The sequence below is a fragment of the Sorex araneus genome, chromosome 1, assembly GCF_027595985.1.
Source record: "Sorex araneus isolate mSorAra2 chromosome 1, mSorAra2.pri, whole genome shotgun sequence".
Lineage (NCBI taxonomy): Eukaryota > Metazoa > Chordata > Mammalia > Eulipotyphla > Soricidae > Sorex > Sorex araneus.
In genome coordinates, this window is record NC_073302.1 from 175,591,579 (window position 1) to 175,615,960 (window position 24,382).

The window sequence follows — 24,382 nt, forward strand, 5'->3', positions numbered from 1 at the left end:
ACCCAGTCAAAAAATAATATTAATTAAATGAATTAGAAACAAAGCTTCCAGAAGAGAGCGATGCAGAATCTTGAATGGCAGAGCCTGGCAAGCTACCTGTGGTGTATTCGATATGAAAAAAAGTAACAATAATGGGCGTCATTCCCCTGACCCTGAATGCGACAGGGTCAAATGAGACATTACTGGCACCCGCTCAAGCAAATCGATGAGTAACAGGATGACAGTGATACAATTAATTAAAAAGAAGAAAAAAAGAATGGACTTTCCCAAAATTTGCTAGCAAAATATGTTCCCTGAATTGCTTTTTCTTCAAATTGATTCTTATTGTTTCATTCCTTTCATTTAGATAAAGAAAGCTCTGTCTCATGACATGGAATTAAATAATGGGGTAATCAGTCTTTGAGGTCCTGCCCATGATTTTTCTAGACTTACACATTTCTGTGCATGGTTTATTCTATAAGACATTGATGCAGATTCTATCAAATTCACGTTCAAAGCTGAGGTTTTTATAAGGGTTTTTCTATTTGGCACAGCAGTGACTATTTGACAAAATCTGTCTCACAGCTCACTGCTGTTTCATCTGACATTTGATTTTCTCTGCATTTCACCCTGTCTGTCTTCTAAGGAAGCTGTTTCCACAGCAGAGGTGATGTGGAGAAAGCAGGGGAATCAACATTGTACATTATCGAAGAATAGGAGGCTTTAAATTACCCAATGTCTTCACCTACTTCTTATTTCCATTCATCCCAAATTTTCTGCTGTAAACCAGTAGTCACTCCATCAGCCCTTGCTCCTTTGGTACTCCTTTATTCATTCACAAATCATGTCTAAATGTTGGTTTGTCTTATTTTCCCTTCAAAGTTTCCTCAAACCTGAAAATACTCAAATTTTACAATTTTTTTTTATCAAGAAGAGAGGATACAACCCAATTTTAAAATGTTCCATGTAATGACTGTTAAAGTGTGCTAACTGGTTTTTATAAAGGGTATATATGTAACTGAATAATTTACTTCAGAAAATTTTCACTAAACCTCAAATCATATGAAGTTAATCACTTTAAGACATTTATTTTAGACCAGAGAGATAGTACAAGGGTTAAGGCAGTTGCCTTGCAATCAATTTACCCGCACTGCCAGGAGTAAGCCAGAGCATAGCAAAATGTGGCCCAAAACAAATTTTTTCTTTTAGAAAAATTTCTAAGACTTACTAATAAGAGTCTACTGCATTCTGAAATAATTTGATAATAAAAAGGTACCCAGAATAGAGTTTATCAGTAGCAATTTAAATTATTACTTCCTTCAATCTTTGTTAACTTTTATCTTTTCTAACTTTTATCTTTACTAATTTGCTATGGCCATCACTGTCACTGTCATCCCGTTGCTCATTGATTTGCTTGAGCAGGCACCAGTAATGTCTCTCATTGTGAGACTTATTGTTACTGTTTTTGGCATATAGATTACACCATACCATGGGTAGCTTGCCAGGCTCTGCCATGCAGGCAAGATACTCTCAGTAGCTTGCTGGGCTTTCCAAGAGGGGTGGAGGAATCGAACACAAACAAGGGTTGGCCACGTGCAAGGCAAACGCCCTACTGCTGTGCTATTGCTCCAGCCCACTATGGCCATAAATTCTACAAAATATTATTCTACTTATATTCAACTAAAGCCCCTGTATTATTACTCCCCTTTTCATTATATGATATTCTAAAATTTCCCTCTTCCAGACAATAAGAACAATAAGCTTGTGATACTACTCAGCCTTGAGGAGAAAACACCTCTTGGTTTAAAATAAGTATTACTTGAATTATCCAAAATACATGATACTGCCTGTTGTGCTTTACACTAGATTTTCAGAAGCACATATACCCACATATTTGTTCACATAAAGCTGGGGGTGAAGGGTGCTTCAATGGTTAATGAAGTGTCTCTCTGGTTTCAGAAAGTACAAAGAAGGTGATGCAGAGACCAGGACTCTCACATGGGCTCTTCCATAAGAGCTGGTATTTCTATTCTGAACTCTTACCTGTTGCAATTATCATTCATTGAAAGATAAAACCAAGACTCTTTTACCTTGGTAACACCTATAAATAAAGGGCAATAGAATCAATCTGAAAGTAAAATCCTTCCTTAATCAATATCAAAAATTAGATGTTAAGTTGCACCCAGAAGCATTAGTACTTGCCCAATTGTACTTGACTCATGTGAAGCCAGTATTTAAAAGTTTAGGGAAATTAGAGGGAATGAGTACTTCAACAAAAATATCTATTTGTGTTTCACTGAGCAGTTAAAATGGCAAGCTTGGAAGCCAAAAAATAAGAGGGGGCTGGAGTGATAGCACAGTGGGTAGGGCATTTTCCTTGTATGTGGCCGGAGCCAGGTTCGATTCTCAGCATCCCATATGGTCCCCTGAGCACTGCTAGGAGTAATTCCTGAATTCAGAGCCAGGAGTAACCCCTGTGCATTGCCAGGTGTGACCCACAAAGAAAAAAATTGTATTTAAAAAATGGCAAGTTTGGACTGAAGCAATAGTAGAGTGGGTAGGGCCTTGCATGTAGTCAACCTGGGTTCAATCCCTGACACCCCATATAGTCCCCCAGGCTCTGCTAGGTGTGATCCCTGAGTGCAGAACCAGGAGTAAACCCTGAGTATCACTAGTGCAGCCCAAAAGGCATTTTTTTAGAAAAAGCACTCTAGCACTGTCATTCCGTTGTTCATCAATTTGCTCAAACGGGCACCAGTAACATCTCATTGTGAGACTTGCTGCTACTGTTTTTGGCATACTGAATATGCCACAGGTAGCTTGCCAGGCTCTGATACGTGGGTAGGATATTCTACGTAGCTTACCGGGCTCTCCAAGAGGGAATCAAACCCAGGTCAGCCGTGTGCAAGGCAAATGCCCTACCACTGTGCTATCACTCCAATCCAAAATCATTAACATGTGATTAGAAATAATGTTCAAACACTTGACTGGTGTGTAATATTCACCCACCAGCCTAATTGGTTTTCCTTTTTGCAAGTGTCCTGCCAACAAGCAAGTCCAGCCTGAAGCCCAGCCACCTTTCATTCACTGTGCTTTTATAAGCAGACGGAATCAAGCGAGCCACAGCTGTGCTCGGGTCCCTTGCTCCTTGGAATTGGAGCTTCTAGCTTCTGTAGGTCAAAGATCCCTTAGAAACTCCATCTTATAATGAAATAACATTCCACCATATAACGAAATAAACTTACTGTTTTCTTTAACACTTTGAGGGCATAAGGCTTCTGAGTCCCCTTCTGTTTGCATCTGTACACAATGGATGTAGCACCCCTTGAGGTGGAAAAAGACAAAAGGAACATATTATGGTCTGGAAATTATATAAAGGGGAAAATGTAGTAATAAGTACTCTTGCATATTTCTAAAAGTTCTAGGATAGTACTAGCACAACTGTCAAGAGTATTATTTTTTCTTATATTTGCCTCAGAAAAATTCTAGACTTTACACTCTGCTCTTTTCCTAGCTTCTGGGACAAACCAGATACTCAGGCACCCAAGAGGTCAAACATGCATCAAATGCACGAAACACTTCTCAAGAAAGTTGGCAGGAGAGACAAGCTGTATGGATTCAGGAAGAAGACTGGGCCCAAGCTTGGCTTAAGATCAGACTGGACCCTCTGCTATTTGGCAAGACTTCTGGTGTCCCTGGGATTGCTCTGATGTCCTGACACCCTTTCCAAGCCACAGTGAGCAAAACTGAGATTCTGGATTCTTGCTGAATAAATATCAACTCAACTCCTTACACATGCACTAACACAATCTCATGTGAAATGTCCAGGTAGATGATAAAAAATGATATTAAAAGTAGACATAAAATATAGAATAACTGCATTCATTTGTGGTGTATAAGAATAATATATAGTAGAAGACTAATACCCATGGCCAGGGAAAACAGGGGTCAGGAGAACTGGTCAATGGTTGGAACTAACCACAAGTGTGTGTGGGGAGGATGAGGCTCAGTAAGATAGAGAAGGGACAAGTATGACAACAGTAGCTGGGACTGATCACGCTGTACAAGATCTGAGGATTAAAAATAGGTAAGGGCTATTTTTGATAACCTTTCAGTATCAATATTGCAAACAATGCCTGAGTGAGAGAGAGAGAGAGAGAGAGAGAGAGAGAGAGAGAGAGAGAGAAAAGCACCTTCCATAGAGGCAGGAAGAAGGTGGGGGTTGGGGGTGATGGGAGGGAACCTGGGGACACTGGTGCTGGGAAATGCACACTGGTGGAGGGATGGGTGTTGGAACACACTGTATGACTGAAATATAATCATTAGTAGCTTTGTAAGGGTCTATCTCACAGTGATTCAATAAAAAAGTAAAATTTTAAGAAATTTTAAAAAATTTTAAAAGTAGACATATTTTTAAACATAATATAAGATAATATATAAGATAATATATATTATATATATTATATAATATATATAAGATAATATATATTCAGAAATAAGGAACTATAAAAATATAATTCTCATTCATTGATCTGACCCAATCAGTGGGTCAGAATGGAATACCCTAAAACAAAACCCCGATCCTATGGGCAGATAATTTTTGACAAAGGAGCTGAGAACACAAAATGGAGGAAAGTTGCCTCTTCAACAAATGGTGCTGGGACAATCAGACACTACGTGTAAGAAACTGATGCTGCCCACAGGACAGTAGCCTACTGGCTGTACTGCCTTTCCATCGCTTTATGCACTTTATGCCAGTCTTAAAAAATAAGATTATTCAAGAATTACTATAAAAATATAGTCCCTATTCTAATTTCCTCATTGCATTAAATTATCCTATCAATAATTTAAACATACAAATTGGCTTTGAAACATAATCTTGAATATTTTAATAAAAGTCATGACTGATAAACTCCAGGAGACAAGCATAGTAACTTATTTAACTATTTATTTTATGAGAAACACAGTAAGAAATTTTATTTTGCCATGTAATGGATTTATTTATATAAAAGGCCTTTCAATTTTTCTCACTCTATGGATATATAAGGGATATATATCATTGTATAAATTTAAGGTATAATTTGATAATAATCTAATAGATATATTTATCTCTAAGTAATTACATTAGGATTCACAAACACTTTTGAAACCACATTCTAGTTGCTCATTTGTTTCCCAAGTGAGGGTGCCAAAGTCCATCCATATCGGGAACAAGTAACCTCGAGAGCTGTTGTTTGCTGCCTGTGCCCAGCGGCCACTCCTAGGGCCAAACACATGGACTTCCTGCAACTCTCAACATGCACACCTAGACCTCCTGCCACAGGGTGGGGCCAGAAGGGTGCAGTGTAACACAGGCTGGTTCCTCAGAGAGCCCCTGTGGGAATGAGATGCTCAGACTGACCTCAGGTCAGAGTAGGCACCAAGGGAAAGCCCCTGAGAAGCCCCCCAAGCTCGTGATGGGAGTAAGTCATGGGACGTGGCACCAGGACCAGCCAGCAGAGACCCTCAGAGGACAACTACAGGGACACCATGTTTAGGTTGTTTCATGAGCTCAAAGAAATAACATACAGGTGATGAATAAAGCACAAGAAGCTGTGAGAGCAGAAATAAAAAGTAGAATAAGAAGCAACAGAACTGAAGACTAGGGTAGGTGAAATACAAAACTTAATAGAAGGCCTCAACAAAAGAGCAAGAACAGCTGAAGAAAAATCACTGAACTCCAAGGTGAGATGCAGAAAGCCTCTAGAAAATATCAGAAGATGGGAAACATTCTCTTTTTTAAGAGCCAAAACTCTTATTTATTGCATTTGAAGTATTCCTCGATGATATCCTTAACCTGGATTTTTTGCTATGGTCCTTAACCACAACACAAAGGATGGAAAACATTCTGAAAAGAAATGAATAGGACACTAAAAAACTATGGAATGAGTTCAAGAAGAGCAATATAAGAATCATCAGGGAGCGGAGAGTGTAGCAGGTAAGGCAATGCCTCCACATTGCAGACATGGGTTTTATCCTGGCACCTCAGATGGTCCCCTGAGCACAACCAGGAGCAATCCCTGAACCTGGAGTCAGGAATAAGCCAGGAGGAGAGTCCGACACCCCGACCCACTCCTGCAGCCAAATCATCTTAGTCCTGAGGATCAGGAAGCAAAGTTAAAGAAGAACACCAATCAAAGATAACACAGATAAGAATTTCTCAGAGTTGAGGAGTGCTTGGTACCCAGGTCCAAGAAGTCCAAAGGGTTCCACTGCAAACAGTCCCAAAAATAGAAAAACTCCAAGACACACTCTAACCAGAATGATAAAAGCCAAAGACAGAATATTGGAAGCAGCATGATTTAAAAAAAAAAAAAAAAACTTACCCACAAAGGACTCCCATAAGAGTCACAGCAGAGTTATCAAATAAAACTCTACAGGTCAGATGAGAATTGGGGATATAGTAAAAACAAATCAAAGAAATAAGCACGTCACCAGTTAGATTAACACTCAGATTTGGAGGAAACATACAGAGCTTCGTGGTCAATCATTAAATTATTGAACTCAGAGCCTTGAAACCAGTTTTTCAAGAAACATTAAAGAAATTTCTTTAAAAGCGAAGACAAACTTCTCAACACTTCACATCATGTATGGCACTCACAGCGCTTATGGTTCCTCTACTAGATTAGAACATTTTGCTTACTCCTAGCTTGCAAAAGGTTTTACACCTTAGCATAATTAATTAAGTCTCCCTGATTCTGAATATTCTTTTTATGTCTATTCAGGTGCTTTTTTTAACATCTAAAGAATATTACTTTAACTTAATAATTAGCATTATCTATAGTATAATATTTTCTAATGTAAAACATTACCTCTTAATGATAAAGCATACTTTTGTAGGCTGATTCAGATATATTATTACTCTCAATTTTTAAATTATCCTCTTTCTTTCTAAATTATATATTGGTGGGAACTGTTCCTCATACTTGCTAAATTGTATATTTATAGGACTTGCTATTTTATATCAATATTAAAATATATCAATGTAAAATGACTAGTATTATCAATATACACATATGTAGAATAAATGCAGTTTTTTGAACAACTTTAAAAACATCACTGATTTACAATTTTGTGCAATTTCAATTTATTCATTATATGTGTATAGCAGTCACTCTGTCCACAGTAAAAGAACTCTCATATGTGGGCTATAAAAGAAAGCAGTAAGGCACCAACAGAGGGCAAAGGCATCAGCACTCAGGAGTCTTTCCAAACCACTGAGCTTCCCCTCTTCTCCTGGGCAGAGAGACAGAACGGGGGAGGCCTTGGGCTATTTCTGAGGTGAAGAGGTAGATCTGACAGGTGAGGCACTGGAGAGCTGCATGGGAAAGCTATCCTTGTCAGTACTGTGATCGTAGCATCTCAATAAAAATGGGGAAAATACATCCATCCGCCCCTGAGCCACCCTCCAGCACTGCTCCTGGTTTTCTCCTTTTCCCAGGTTCATGTCCCACCCCACACACACACACTTGGCACCCCACCCACATCGCTGTAGGGGGGAATGGCTTCTGCAAAAGTGGGTGTGGCCTCTTTTCCAGCTGCAGTTATTTTCCCCTTTCCTGGAACTCTGGACTCACATCTTCATTTCCATCACCTGATTCTGTGGAGAATATCCTGGTCATCTCAAACACATTAGGCCAATAGTCCAGTAGCATATTCCAATTGCACCATAGTACAGGCATCATAAGAAGCTCTACAAGTCCAATATAAAAGAACACATTCTTCGAAACTTCATTAGAGACCTCATCTAAACCACTGAGGAGCACCTGAGAGGAAGAGGGCAATACTGATAGTGAACTGGAAGGTTCCACCACCACACTACCACAAAAACATGAAGAAACAATGAAAATCCCCACCACAAGGAGAAGATGATGAAAGGGTCCAGGTGCCTCAACAAGCATTACCCACAAACATGATCGCTCCAATAAAGAATTCAGAGATGAAATATTGAACATGTTCAATGAACTCAAAGACATAGTTCAAAAGATATGCAGTAAATTACAGAAGGACATAAAAGAAACAATGGAACAGACAGCCGAGAAAATACAGGAAGAAATGAGAGCAGATATAAAAAAGCTACAAAATGAAGTGTCATGAATAAAGGATTCTGTATATGAAATTAAAAACTCAGTGAGTGCCCTCAATAATAGAATGGCTACAGCTGAAAACAGAATCAGTGAGCTTTAAGATGAGCTGCAGGAAGCTTACAGGCAACAAGCAAAGGGAAAAGACCTCAAAATAGTTCTTAGGTGAATCAGAGACCTAGGGGATGATTTCAAGAGGAACAACATTAGAATCATCAGAGTATCAAAGGACAGAGAGACAACCTTAAAGAAAAAAGCCACAGTTAAAAATATCATTGCTGAAAAGTTCCCAGAGCTGGAGAATGCAGGCATCCAGATCCAAGGAGCCCAAAGAGTGCCAGCTAAAGAGACCCTAGTAAAAATACTCCAAGACATATCATAGAATGATCGATGCCATGGATAAAGACACAATACTGCAAGCAGCAAGGTCAAAGAAGGAATCACATACAAAGGAGCACTTCTTAAATTTACAGCAGACCTGTCAGAGAAAACCCTCCAAGCCCGAAGACAATGGGGGGATATAGTGAAAAAAACTCAATTGAAATGAATGCCTCACCATGAATACTTTATCTGGCTAAACTCACTCAAACTCGAAGGAATGGTACACTATTTTGTAAATAAAGAACATCTCAGGAACTTCACAGACTCAAAACGAAACTTAAAAGAAGGATTAAAGGGGCTACTGTAAGACAAGAAAAAAACCCACAAGCACAACAAACCCCTACAGAAAGATGGCACAAAACCATGATGATAATCTCCCTCAATGTCAATGGTCTAAATACACCAATTAAGAGACACAGAGTGGAAAATGGATTAGGAAACTAAATCCAACATTCTGCTGCCTACAAGAAGCACATCTAAACAGTCAGAGCAAACACAGACTCAAAGTCCAAGTATGGAAAACAATCCTGCAAGCAAACAACTCCCTCTAAAAAGCTTGCATGGCCATACTAGTATCTGACAACATAGATTTCAGGTTGAAACAAATTAGAAGGGACAGTGAAGGCCATATTTTACTAGTCAAGAGATATGTACAGTAAGAAGAAATCACACTCCTAAACGTGTATGAACCTAATGAAGGACCAGCTAAGTACTTAAAATAACTGCCAACAAATTTTAACAAGGATATTTCTAGCAACACAATAGTAGTTGGGGACTTCAACACTGCCCTATAACCTCTAGATAGATCAACAAGATTAAAACTCAGCAAGGAAACACTGACTTTGAAGGAACAAATTGAAGATAGAGTGCTAATAGATCTATACAGGGCTTTGCATCCCCCCAAAAAAAAGAATACACATTTTTTTTCCAGTGCACATAAAACATTTTCCAAAATAGACCATGTGTTGGGTCACAAAACATACCTCAATAAAATCAGAAGATAGAAATAGTATCAAACACCTTTGCAGACCACAATGCACTGAAGATAGAAGTCAACCACGCACAAACTGCTGGTGGGAATGCCGAATGGCTCAGTCCTTTTGAAAAATAGTATGGACACTTCTCAAAAAATTAGAAATTGAGCTCCCATTTGACCCAGCAATACCACTTCTGGGAATATATCCTGGAGATGCAAAAAGCTATAGTATAATTGACATCTGCACTTATGTGTTCATTGGCAGCACTGTTTACAATAGACAGAATCTGGAAAAAACCTGAGTTCCTGGGAACAGATGACTAGTTAAAGAAACTTTGGAACATCTACACAATGGAATACTATGCAGCTGTTAGAAAGATGAAGTCATGAAATTTGCATATAGGTGGAGCAACATGGAAGTATCATGTTAAATGAAATGAGTCATAAAGAGAGGGCCAGACATAAAAAGATTGAACTCATTTGTGGAACGTAAAGTAACAGACTAACACCCAAGAACAGCAGAGATAAGTACCAGGAGGATTACTCCACAGCTTAGAAGCTGGCCTCGCATGCTCGGGGAAAAGGCAGCTCATATAGAGAAGGGACCACCAAGTAAAGGGTGCTAGGAGGGCTCGCTTGGGATGGGAGAGGTGGGCTGAAAGGAGACTATAGATTGAACATGGTGGCCACTTAATACCTCTACTGCAAACCACAAAAGGAGAGAGAGCAAAAGCAAATGCCCTGCCACAGAAGAGGTGGGGGTGCTGGGAGGGATGTTGGGACCATTGGTGGTGGAAAATGGGCACTGGTGGAGGGATGGACACTCAACCATTGTATGACTGAAATGCAAGCATGAAAGTTTCTAAGTCTAACGGTACCCCACAGTGATTCACTAATTTTAAAAAATGGGGAAAATATTAATTGCCATAATGAAGGCTGTCATGTATTTAGTCATCTATAATACATATATGAGTGTGATAGTGTATGTATGCATAAGCGATTTTACATGGTGCATTATCATTATGTACATGCATAATATTGTCTCTAAAAATGTTTGAGCAGCATCTAGCAGATGCCAAATATAGATGTGGAAGAAAGTTTCAGATAAGATATTTACTGCCTGGAGACAATTCAGCACAGCATTCCTGAATGCCACATTAGGGTGACAGTACAGAATAGGGGGCTTTTATCCTTCTAGAGAAAGAGACTCACCTTTGCATGTTTCTGTACTTAAGGAACATTCACCACATGCTGTCATCTCTCTTTTAAGACAGGAGATGTTTCTTTCTCTCATAATCTCACCCCTTAATGAGATACTGGATTTTTCTTCAAAAGAGATCCAAGCACACCCACATATCTGTCCTCCCACCAGCTGATAATGCAGACATATTCAAATGTTTAAATCATAAAAGTCGTAAAGTTTAAATCATATTTGAAATGGCAGAAATAAGTGGAAAATCTGGATTCACGGCAGTCATTTAGGAAGTGAGGATGAAAAGGCAATTTAATATCATGGTCATTCTATCATGAAGGAGGGTTATAAATCTGAGACTCATGTCCTGAAGGCACACCAAATAGACGTGTGATTGTTTGGGATGAAGCAACAGAGCACGGCTTCCCAGGTCATCAATCGTACAACTTGCTTTATGTAAGTGCACAAGAACTTCAAATCTCTAGAATGGTCTGAAAGAGACTGCTGACTTCTATTTCAGAGTTCCTGTCATGTTTCTGAAAAGGTGCTTCATAGCCATATAAAATTTTCTTATTATGCATATAAAAGAGTGACTAGTGAATTATTATAAAATTTCACACATTTTAAATGGGACGCATCTTGAAATGGAACCAAATAATTGCATTGCTCTTTCTAATATTGAAGATGTGTGGTTATAGAATATAATTTGGTCAAAATAATAATATTAAACATTCCAATGTATTTATTTCTTATTATTCTGTTTAGTTTAAAGTTGACTTTTACATTTTTTATTCTCAATATTATTTTTATTCTCAACATATATTACGAAAGACCTGCCCAAAGTCATTATGAAAAAGCTTAAAAGTAAAGCACTGCACTGTAGCACTGTCATCCCATTGTTCATCAATTTGCTCAAGCGGGTACCAGTAATGTCTTCATTGTGATACTTGTTGTTACTGTTTTTGGCATATCGAATATGCCACGGGTAGCTTGCCAGGTTCTGCCATGCAGGTGGGATACTCTCGATAGCTTGCTGGGCTCTATGAGAGGGACGGAGGAATCGAACCCAGATCAGCCGCATTAAAGGAACATTAAATAATAATAATTATTATAATAATAATTCTTCCTCGTTAAATAAGTCCTATCACTCCAGTTCAAAAGTAAAGCATGATTTACAATAACTGTCAATCATATATTGAAAAAAAATTTTCTTAATCATTACTGTTGTTTTTTAAACTGTTTTTTTCTTAATCATTACTGTTTTTGCACACATGCAATTTGTCATTGATTAGATTAGATAAATTTTAAATGAGACTAGATTTTTTTTTAGTTCTGTTTCATACCCGAAAGTGTTTAGGACTTACTCCCAGCTCTGCTCAGTCCATATGGTGTGCCAAGGATCAAACGGGGTCAGCTGTGTGCAGGGCAGGATGCTGTAACTTTTTACATAGATAACAGATATTTTAACACTATTGAAACCATGTTACCCAAGCTGTAAGTTTTTAAAGACAACCTAGCAACTGGAGACATTATCTGCCTATGATGCTCTGATAAGACATAAAACAATAACTCACACATTTTAACAAAAAGCAAGCAACCAATCAACAACTGGGCAAAACCTTAATAGAAATGTATTCAAGAAGACACACAGGTGCCCCAGAGATATACAGGAAAAATATTCAACCTGGGCTAAAGAGATGCAACAGTTGGTGATACATCCATCATGTATGTGGCTGACCTGGCACCACAGGGACCCAAGTCCCATCAGGAGCAATCCCTGAGACTAGAACCATGAGTAAGCCCTGTTACTCACACCTAAGTACCTCAGGTATGACCCCCAAACAAACAAAAGCCCAAAGCCTTGAGTTTGATCCCAGCACCACATGGCCTCCAGGTGTTGACACATGCAGCTGGTTACCACAGCATCACTACTGGCTGAGCATCTGGCACCCCCAGGTCTGAGGACCAAAAATTCATCAGGGCAGCACTCCCAGGCTGACCATCAATGGGAGGGGTGCCTTTCTCCTAATTACTACTTGGAAAGCCCCCCCAAATATAAAGCTAAAAGTTACATACGACCAACCACTAGCACTAAACACTAGCTTGAAAGGGCATGTGTATTCCTTTCATAACAGTATTCACAATAATCAAACATAAAAACAAACAGACTGACCATCGGCAGTTAACTGAAGAAGCTGGTGTGTGTGTGTGTGGGGGGTGTTATTTAGTGGAATACTATTTTGCCACAGGAGAAAAATCAAACAAAGATGAAGCCGTGCTCTTTGGGACAAAATGGATGTTATTATGCTATGTGAACTGAATTAATGGATGGTTTCACTCACATGTAGAATATGAATTACTAACTGAAATAGCCTATCATAAACTATTGAATAGTCAACAAAGAACAAATTAACTTCTAGATCCAGTGACTATTTGATATTATGTAGATAGGAAAAGGTCAGAGGGCAAGGAGAAAGGAACTGAGCATTCTTCTGAGTGGTGGGATATCATGACCTTAGATGTGGAGACAATCACACACATTTAATTCCATGATTTCAGAAATTTCATAATATTGCAAACTAATGGAAAAGCTACAAAAATACACACAAAAAATGTAAAGGATAAAGTTAAAAATAAAATATATTTATTTTTGAACAGTTAAAAAAATCTCCTTGCTCCTGTCCAGTTTATTTAGTTTCATATGCTAGAGAAGATCTATTTAAGTTTTCCCCTTGGCCTTATGTGATAGCCATGTTCTGGCATCTGGTCTTTACTCCAAATGTGTGATCTGTTTGAAGAAGCAATCAAATATCTGAGGTATTCAGTCATGAGTCTCTGTCCTAGATTGATGAGAGGTTGAATGTCTCTAACAGTACACATTTACCCCTTGAGATCTGTTAGCTTTGGACCATGCATGGACTCCACCTCAGCCTCAGAAAGTCTTCCGATAGGATCTTCCTCATTAGTCAAGTGAATGCAGTCCTCAACTTCTATCTCCCTGCCCACTGAGTTCAGAGCCCACAGCTGTCTCGTGCTGTATCATTGACAATGGAAAGGTAAGCATAGTGTCTGTCTCTTCCCCATTGCCAGAGTAGTTATTCTCCCACAGTCTATTATTTTCACCTTATTGAGTTTGAATTAGACATTATTCTTGCAGAAGAGAAAAATAGTATGTTTACACTTTAGATTATGAATGTTGGCAAAACTTGTGATAAAGGAAGATTAGCAAATGATAAATCTATAAGAGCAGAATTAAGAAATTCTCATTTTGCATTCCAGGCAGCTTTTAAACATCAACAGATTGTGTTATTGTTTCCAGAGAAGAAAGGAATTTCTAGACATGAGACATAATTTTATTATGTCAAAACACTATGCCCAAGAATTTTTCCTGTTGAATAATCAAACTGACATATTTTAGTACAAAATAACCCATTTTAGATCACAGACCTTGAAACTACCCCCACTGCAGCTTCTCAGGGATTCACATGGCAAAGAGCTGTACCAGATGGCTGATACAGTCAAGAATAAAATTTCATCTCTCCCAGATGTGAGTTACTGTTAGTAGCATTCAGTGATATCCAGCACTCAATATTATGAATCCATAAGGTCTGGAGATCAATATGACAGGGCCCTCAACAAAATGTTTAGAAGAACCATGGCTGGAAACTCATTTTGTATACAAATGTATTTTCTTTGACTTGTGTGGCTTTTTGTTTTGTTTTATTTATTTATTTTTAGTGTTTGGGTCACACTTTGTAATGCTCAGTGGTCAGTCCTGGCTTTTCATTAGAAATTACTCCTGGATTCCTCCTTAGTATAGTGGTGAGTATCCCCGCCTGTCATGAGGGAGACTGGAGTTCGATTCCCCTATGGGGAGATAAGGTATCTTTGGGCTGGAGTCATAGATCAGCTGCTAGGGCGTTTGCCTTGCACATGGCTGACCCGGGTTCGACCATCCCATATGGTCCCCTGAGCACTGCCAGGAGTAATTCCTGAGTGCATGAGCCAGGAGTAACCCCTGTGCATCGCTGAGTGTGACCCAAAAAGTAAGAAAGAAAGAAAGAAAGAAAGAAAGAAAGAAAGAAAGAAAGAAAGAAAGAAAGAAAGAAAGAAAGAAAGAAAGAAAGAAAGAAAGAAAGAAAGAAAGAAAGGAAGGAAGGAAGGAAGGAAGGAAGGAAGGAAGGAAGGAAGGAAGGACGGAAGGAAGGAAGGAAGGAAGGAAGGAAGGAAGGAAGGGAAAGGAAAGGAAAGGAAAGGAAAGGAAAAAGAAATTACTCCTGGAGGCACTCAGGGGACCACCTGGGATGCCCATCATCCAACCTGGTTGAGGGCATGCAAGGCACAATGTCTCCAGCCCTGTACCTTTTTGTTTGAATATCAAGAGTCTTGTCAACACTAAAAGTTAGTTTTCATTTAAAAGCTAAGATGTCCAGTTTCTCTTGAATTTGGTAATAGTAATTTTTAGCAATAGTAATCTGTGTCTAGGTGCAGATGCTCAGATGCTATGCCTTAGTATCCACTATCCTTTATGGATAATGTGTGAGGACCTTACCATGTTCATGCATGCAAACCATTGTCCTGCTTCTGCTGGCAGAAATATGGTTTCTGCTGCCTAACATATCTTCAAGAAACTGAAGTAGTTAGTAAACAAATAAGCAAAAGTTACCTTCAAGAGATACAGGCGGAATGATAAGTTCCTATAGTTTATTCCAATTCTATTATTTTTAAACCAATAAAAGGATTATTTAAATAAAAGTAATTAAGAGAACTGTGAAAAAAGTGAGAGAGAGAGAGAGAGCAAGAGAGATACATGTCCAAGAGAGAACATGACTTCTCAAGAGGGGGGGAAATGTCTAGAATTCACACCTCAGGCTGAGATGGTCAGTCTCCAGAAGGGAGAATGAGCCCTGCATGTTTTGTTTTGAATTTACTGTGATGCACAGTTTCACAGTCTGCCAATGACTGTGACACCACAGCCCCTAGAGGGTGTCCATGGTCCAATCCCTCCACCATTGTCTCAAGATCGACTCCCTTCTCCACCGTATCAACGCCTCTCTCCCTTGGTGCATCCACCCCATCAAATCTCACTGCCACGGGAAGTTCAGTTCTGTAGACCAGTTCTTGGACTCTATTTCATCTTACCCTTCTAATTACCCTACTATGCTTCTTTATGTCCCACGTATGAGATAGATGACCTACCTGTCCTGTCCTGTCCTGTCCTGTCCTGTCCTGTCCTGTAGCTGATATCACACATACCCTCCAAATTCCATCTAAGGAACACAAATAGCATGATTTTATCTTTTCTTGTAGTTGACTAGTATCCCGTTGTTTATATATACAGCACAGTTTCTTAATTCATCTGTTCTTGTACATATGAGCTGTTTCCAGATTTTGGCTATTATGCAAACAGTTGCAATGAAAACAGAAGCAAGAATGCCTCATCTAAATAGAGTCTTTGGGCCCTTGTGGTAGATGCACAGAAATGGGACTGCTGCATCATATGGAAGCTCACATCTTATTTATTGTAGAAGTGTCCATATTGTGTTCTAAATGGTTGGAACTCATCTGCATTTCTACCAACAGTGGGTGATGGCTCCCTTTTTCTGCATTCATGTCAGTAGTGATTCTCTTTTGTTATTTTTATGTGTGCCTGTCTTAGTGGTATGAGGTAATATCTCATAGTTAATTTGATTTAAATTACCCTGATGAAAAGTGAAACAGAGCAGTTTTTCACTTATTGAGTGAAAAAACTTTTTGCTCACCTATGTGCCTTCTTTAAGAAAGTTTTTATTCATTTCTTCTCCCCAATTTTCAATGGGGTTGATTTTTTTTCTAGTAAAGTTCTACCAGTGCTTTATATCTTGATATAAACCAACCTTTCATCAAAGGAGTGGTAGGCAAATATTCTGTCCCAGTCTGTGGGTTTCTATTCTAGCCATTCATTTTGCAGTGCAGAAGCTTCTCAAATTGATATAGTTCCGTTTATCTTTGCTTCTGTTTGCTTGATCAACGCCATTGAATAACTGAAGATACCTCTAGATTCTGTATTATGTAGGGTTTTGCCTACATCGTCAACATACTTAATGGATTTTGATCCAGTATTGAGTCTTTATTTGAATTAATGTTTATGGGTAGAGTGAGAAAAGGATCTGAGCTCTGAGTTCATTTTATAACATCTGACTGACGAATGGGCTGGAGCCATAGCACAGCGGTAGGGTGTTTGCCTTTCATGTGGCCGACCCATGTTCAATTCCTCCGCCCCTCTTGGAGATCCCAGCAAGCTACCGAGAGTATCGAGCCTGTGCAGCACAGCCTGGCAAGCTACCTGTGGCATATTGGATATGCCAAAAACAGTAACAATAAGTCTCATAATGAGAGACATTACTGGTGCCCGCTCGAACAAATTGATGAGCAACGGGATGACAGTGACAGTGACTGACGAATTTCCACAACATCACTTGTTGGAGGCTATTTCACTCCATACTCCTAGCTCCTTTGTAAGATTTCAATTCTATCCCACTTTCATAATTTCTTGTGCTTTACTGACAACCTCTACCATTGTTTCTTTGAGCTTATTGAACATTCTCATGATGGTATAGCTAAAATTGTTATCTGAAGGGCTCTAGAGGTGGTTGGTACTAATAGAGCCTCTGGCAATTATCTTCACTCATTAAGCTTGGTGAGTTTTTTGTTGTTCTGTATTTTGGTTTTTTGAATTTGCTGTTATTGTTGTTGTTGTAATTGTGTCTAACCTGGTGATGCTCATGGTTACACTCAGGGATCTTTCCTGGTAGGCCTTGGAGGATCATACAGGGTACAGAAGATTGAATCTGGGTCAGCAGCATGCAGGGAAAATGCCTTACTTTCTGTCCTCTCACTCTGGCCCCAAGTTTGGTGAGTTTCTACAAGTTTTCTCCACTGAGTCTTCTGTGGACAGAGGGCGATTCTGTTCACCCCTTCTCCCCAAAGGAGCTTCCTAAGGGATTCAGATGAATGTGTCTCTTTTCCTTATCTCTTGGGCCTAGCCCAGTGCATTTTTGCTGTTTCTGGTTTGCTGCCTCGAATTCTGGGTGCAGAGAATAGGGTCACTTTAATTATAATGGCCCCACCTCTCCTAGGGCTGTAATTTGAGGTTTGAGGCTCAGTCGTTGTTCATTCCCAATTGTTCACCATCTCATGGTCCCCCCATGCCCACTGTGAGATAGGGACAAGCTAAGGATGGGCTCTGATTGGCACTCTAACCACTAGAGGCATGGGATTATCTCTGTGTCGGAGGTTAGTCCTTGCAGGCTCTCTGTAGGAGGTTAAAGACCTATGTCCGTGTGCCCTGCGAACAGTGAGGCAGAGAGCTGCTGCAATGCAGGATGGCTCTTATGGACCACCCAGAATGGTCCAACTGGAGCGGGCAGAGTACTCAGAATCCAAAGGCCCAGTTACCAAGAAGGTGATTCTGGGAGTGCAGATCACAGTGATGGAGGAAGGGGCTTCTGCCCAGCACTGTAGCTGAGGTGTGGGTAGGGTTGTGACTGATGCAAAGCAGCCATGATGGTGGAGGGGCACTAATGGGCCTCTGACTTGCAGGCAAAGCCAAGTTGGTCAGCCAGCCAGTGCCCACCTAGGACTTAAGGGTGCAGCTGCCAGAGGCACTGGACGGAAGAGCCAAGAACTTAGCAGTGGTGAGAAGAATCAATGAATGATGAGCCCCCTGATTTAAAATCCGCTGTGGGCAAACTGAGTGTAAGGTAAGCCACTGAGCTTACCAATAGGTATATGCGAATTTCCGGCTGGTGGAGGCGAAGGGGCTGTCCAATTCAGGGGAAGGAACTCCAAAATGGCTTGGAAAGAGAGCTTTGGGGTCCTTTAGTAATGCACAGTGGCTCAGAGGCAGGGATAGAGACCGGGTTGCCTTTTGACAGCTTGCCCACACACTGGGAGAGAGTAAGACCTGGATCAAGCAGATGTAGGGAGAAGGTGTGTCTGCAGCCTCCCTAGAGAGAAGCAGGAGCCAAGGTCAGGCTGAGGATGCCTTCTACCAGTTCCAATTCACTTTTAAAATACAATACTGAATTTACCATGGCAGGGGTCTAGGGAGTGGGAAGTTTTAGGGGGGAACCCTGAGACAAAAGGTGGAGAAAAGTGGTCACTCTGCTTGACAGAATATTGAATCCATGGAATCCTATACTGAGAAATGCTGCAAACCATGGTGACAAAAATAACATCAAAATATAGTTTCAGGGATATACCGATATAAATTTCAAGACTATTATACCTTCCTTAATTATAATAAATAGATTTATTAATCACTGAGCACAGAGCTAGGCATAATCCCTGAGCATTGCTATGTGTTACCAAAAAACATAAAGAAATAAAATTTTACAATATTAATTACTCCCTTCCACTAATCAAAGACAACACCAACTCTAAGAGAAGCAGCTGCACCTGATCAGTAAGAGCAGAAACAGGCTCCCCCTGTTTGAGCTCGGACCACCAGGCACTAAAGGTTGCATCCTGGAAGCAGATGAAGGGCTATACAGGATGGCCTTCCAGCATCAAAACCGCAGGCCACAGTGCCAGTGTGAGGGAGAGAAAAAGAGAGAGGGAGAGGGCATGAGTGAGAAGGAGAGGGAGGAAGAGAGAGAGAGAGAGAGAAGCGAGGTAGGTGCCTACCACCAAGGCAGGCAGGGGATGGGGTGGCTTGAAGGAATGGGAGGGAAATGGGGGTCATTTTTTTATTTAATATTGCTGAGATATTACATTGGTGGAGGAATGGGTGTTGGAATACTGTATGATTGAAACACAATCATGAACAATTTTTAAATGCTCTATCTCATGGTGATCAAATAAAAATAAATAAATAAAAGAAAGGTTGTGTCTTGCATGGTCAGGAAGACATGCAAGGAGCAGACCGCATGCCTACGATGCACAGGCCTAGGTGTGACCCTCGTGGCACTATATAACCTCTGTGGCAGTGCAACGTGTAGGCCTGTGACCCCCAGCACCAATGGGACACCCCCAAAAGGCTGCATCTTAATAAAAGAAATGTTAAAATGTGAAATGTATACATTTTTGATTTAATATCAATTAAAATGGAAATGTCATATATTACAGTAGCACATAAACAGGAGTAGGATAGTTTCTAGATTGCAAATCAATGTCCATGGTTTCAGTTTCTGTTCCTGTCACAGCTTCATGGTCATTCCAGGACCTCAGCCTCCGTACTCTGCTGCTCCTGATCCCAGCACAGTGTCTGTGGAGCAGGAGCCCGACCCCACCTCCCCCCATGCTCACTGTGACTGTTTGCCTGGTGCCCTGTTCTCACTCCTCGTGTCCTCCATTCTCTAGCGAGCAGCAGCAAAGTCACTGACTCTGAGCACACCACCATTTCTGCTCGACTCTACTCTGGTTTTCTGTTAGTTAGATTTTGGTGATTGCTTTAAGCACAAATGTTAACTCTTGTGAATGACTTTCCCTGGCACACATTCCTCCCCCTGTCCATTCTATGCTGTAGTCATGTGGGGCCAGCCTGTACCCTTCCTGCACCCCTCTGACCCGGGGATTGCATACAGGCATGACATCTCCTTCAGGAACTGCAGTGATCACACAGGAGTGCACAGAGGGCATCTCAGCAGACAGAACCCAAGTTTCACCTTCACACCCAAGACATACAGTAGGCCCTGGTCTTTCTGGTGATCTGATGTAACAATATTCCTGAAACTGATGAGTACTATGTTGTTTAAGAACCTACTGCTGCAGAAATTATTAACATCACTTCCTATTACAGAAGTGCTGATCATGTGACTATGTCTCTTGGGCACGACTTGCACATAAAGGTTGGCACCCAGCTAATGGCATTTAGACCACAGAGTCACCACATTAGCGCAAACTACAGAAAGCAATGGGATGAATGATACACATTAATATTTCTAGCGCAGTAATTAATGCCATACATGCAATATGAGAAGGGAGGAAAATAAGAGAGAATATTATTACAAAAGAAAACTTTAAGTGTAACCAATGTCAACTATTTTCATCATTAGCAACTGTATTTCTATAAAATACATATTATTTTAACAAATGTATTGTTACAAACTGAATAATTTAGATTGTTTCACCTATACTACTGTCATATTTACACATAGGTGGATTAGTTCCTATCATCCATTTCTCTGTATTAACATTATCCTGTGGATCTTTCATTAATACCAGGCAATTTGTTCCTTTAGTGACATTTCATAGCAACTTGAATCTATCTTATAATTAGAATGGACAGTACTCTTCTGGGAACTGTATTAATTGAATTTTCTCTGACTGAGAGCAGAGCCTGGAATATTCACTTTGTTAGAACTTTCCCTCCCTATAACATAATGTCTTATTGTCTCTCCCTTTTGGTAATAAAGTTGACATGGGAATAAAATAAACGTCATACAAGGTCATTATTATGCAACCAATCCCCAAAGAATCTAGTGAATCCTAATCAAGACAACAGGAGCCATATAGTATCTGACTCTGCGATGCCTACCAGCTACACAGAAATATGGCCAGACGCAGGCTCAGAGGTGACTCAAGACACCATAAAATTTACCAGCATGTAATTTAAATAGGCAAAGCTTAATCATTTCTTAGCTATGACCTAAAGTAAGTCACTTCTTGTCATAGATAAATATTTCCTTCTAATGTCTTTAAAATAATGTACCTAAAGTCTATTTAGCCAACAATCACTACTCATAATTATCTTCTTGCCACAGATAAAAAGCTAGGGAGTTAAGAGATTCAGTGAAGGAAACCAAGTGCTTCCATTCTTCATGTCTGTATATACAAAAGTGTCCTTCTTTCCTAACCTATTCTTATATACGTTACTAAGAGATTTCCTTTCATAAAATGCTATGTTTTTGTTTACTGGTCTTAGGATTCTAGATTCTGGACTTATTTGACATAAAATGTAATTTTGCACCTGGACAATAAAAGACACCTTGTTAAAAATTATTCAGGATTTCTGGGCGGGGGCCAGAGAGATAGCAGAGAGGTTAGGATGATTGTCTTGCACCTGGTCACTCCTATTAGAATCCCAGGATTGCACATTTACCTCCAAGTTACTCCTGAACTCAGGGCCAGGAATAGCCCTTAAGCCCCAATCACTGCCCACCATCAAAAATCAATCAATCAATCAATCAAAATGGTGATGGGAAAGCCTTAGAGAAGGGCAGATTTCTTCTGCATATGGCCCTGTGTGAAGCACAGGTCATGAGTCCACGATGCTGTCCCTAACTATACTCAGTGACATGGTCTGACCTTCTTGAATCTTGGATTGCACCTCTAGAAGAGTTAGCTAAGCACCTTGCCCCTCACGTGGGGACTGTCTGAGTCCTCATGCCTTAGACTCCCCAAACTTAACCAGTAAATTCTTAATACTTCTGTATTAAGAACTTACTGGTTAATGAACACAATCCTACCCCCTTAATTTAACAGAATTTTTTTAATCAAAATTTTTTAAATTCACATTTTACCTACAATTTGAAACAAATGAGTGTTATTCCTATTAAAACCTAAATTTATTGTTACTTTTCTTGCTTTAGCTGCCCTGTGAGGCTGGGTTACTGGGGCTACATGGAAGTGCTGGGATGAAACTTGGGCTGTACTCATGGGAGCATCTGGTCTACAGCTGGAGTGTTGTTAAATCAAACACCCCGAGGCAACCCATGGGGAACACAAGGTCTTCATTACACCGTCTGATTGGACCAGTGGGACCAGGCAAGGTGAGGTCCTGTGTCAGGGGTCCAACAGCCTTTTTTATAGGTTATCACTACAAACTCATCATTACTTGGTTTCATTCTCATGCAAAGTGGGAAGCATGCACATGGTATATTATCAGTATGGTTATAGAGTTTCCTAACATTAGCCTTTCCTTAGCTTGGAACAGGGGAGTTCATCCCAAAAGCAGACAGAGTGGGCATCTTCTAAAACTTACCATCCAAAAGCAAAAACATCTCTTTAGAAATCAATTATAAATCGTCAGGCCTCCAAATTGTCTTATAACAAGGCATGCCATGATTTTATACTAATCACACACTCTGAGAAAATAACTACATACATCCTTGATATTAAAGCCAAGATCTACCCAAACACAAATGGAAACTAACCTGAACTCATTCAAATTAACATAATATAAATATGAAATTTTACATTCACTACTGACACATCCTTGTGTTAGTTGCCCTAATTTCACATACCTCTCCTCACCCCAGCTAGTTTCTGGGGAGAAATTCTCTGAGCATGTGTTATGATTAAAATGCATTAATGGTTATGATTTTTCCTTCCTATTATTATGGTTCATGGAAAGGGAAATTCAAGATCTTTTCAGTTCTGTGCTCTGGTGCCCTTGGGGATACCACAGGATTTTCCATCCCATGGAAAGACAGTTTTTCCTAGAGTTTGCTTTCAGAAGTAACGCAAAAGAGACAAAGGTAGCTGAAAGTGAAAACAAATGTCTGTATGTCCTAAATCAGAACACAAACTATTTCAGGATCTAATTACAAAATTGACCCTATTTTTTTACTTTGATTTTTGTTCTTTGATATTTTCAAGAAACATAATTATTTTTGTAACTATGAAGATTATAGCATCACTAGTGTTCTCTCTGAAAATGTAATATTAATTTAAATTTCAGGTTTCTTGTTGCCAATAATTTATCAATTGTTGTAAAGTATTGTGCCCTATCAGCTCCCTCGATAAACATATTACCCTAATGTTATTTAAGAAAACGTTAAAAATAACTTAAACAAACAATGGAGCTGTCTGTGCATCAGGAAACGTGGCCCAGCCAGCAGAGTCTCTGCAGATTCTCCCTCTCTGCCCTCAGCACCCATTCGAAGCTAAAGGGTTCACACCCACAGAGCTGGAAGAAGACCCATCACTCAACTTCTGTCAGAGACTCACTGTCCAGAGAAAGGTCACCTCCGTGTCCTAATCATCAAAGGAAAACTGAACGTAAGGAGGTTACAAGTGTGTTTCTACACTGCCAGCTATCTCCTCCCAAAGGTCTGGGGGAGGAATAAGTGGTTGAAAACAGATAAGTGGGACAGTGGTAAGCAGAAAACACCCAGACTAAGGCCTCAAAGGTGGTTACAGGGAAGGAGCCCTGGAAACAGCACCTTCCTGGGGGGCTGTGACATCTCGTCATCTCCTCCCAGTTCCTTTGGAGAGCAAATGGCCAAAGGAGATTAGAAGGGAGGGGGCCGCAGCATGAGGCCACCACCATGACATTGATTTGATTAGAAATGATTGGAAATCTCTTGAGAGAATGTCAATTTCCTTATTATTGGTAATGCTTGCCTGGGGTCACAGAATCATTTGAGCTGGCCTAAAATGCAATCTTTAATGACTAAAACGCTGTGTTCTATTCTGCTTCCTCCATTAATTAAGAAATGACATCTAATTATTGTTTAATGAGCCAAACAATATGATAAGCTCCTTTGTGCCCTTTCTAAGTTTTTCATCCTAGAGTTGCCTCCTGAGGAAAGCAGGGAAGCACATGTAACTTGAGCAGACAAAAAGGCTGGGCTGCAGCCCTCTGGGATCATTCGCAGGGCAGGCAAAATCATCCAATGAAAGAAGCTGCCAGTGACTGCAGACTGAGGAAAGCCGAGAACAAGTGATGAAAAAAGTATGGGAGAAGTAAAACACTGGGCAAGAGAAAAGAAAACTATTAATTTTCAAAAATAACATTAACTTATG

At 39.9% G+C, this 24,382-nt stretch overlaps 1 protein-coding gene across 2 annotated transcripts in view; it reads right to left on the bottom strand.

Moving 5' to 3' along the window:
* Positions 1 to 24,382, bottom strand: part of CAMK4 (calcium/calmodulin dependent protein kinase IV) — a 250,063-nt gene that overhangs the window by 128,321 nt on the left and 97,360 nt on the right. For both annotated transcript variants that reach the window (XM_004615785.2, XM_055124137.1), the window contains exon 2: positions 3,225 to 3,303. In XM_004615785.2, coding sequence (XP_004615842.2) covers positions 3,225 to 3,303 — 79 coding nt within the window. The remainder of the gene's footprint in view (positions 1 to 3,224; positions 3,304 to 24,382) is intronic.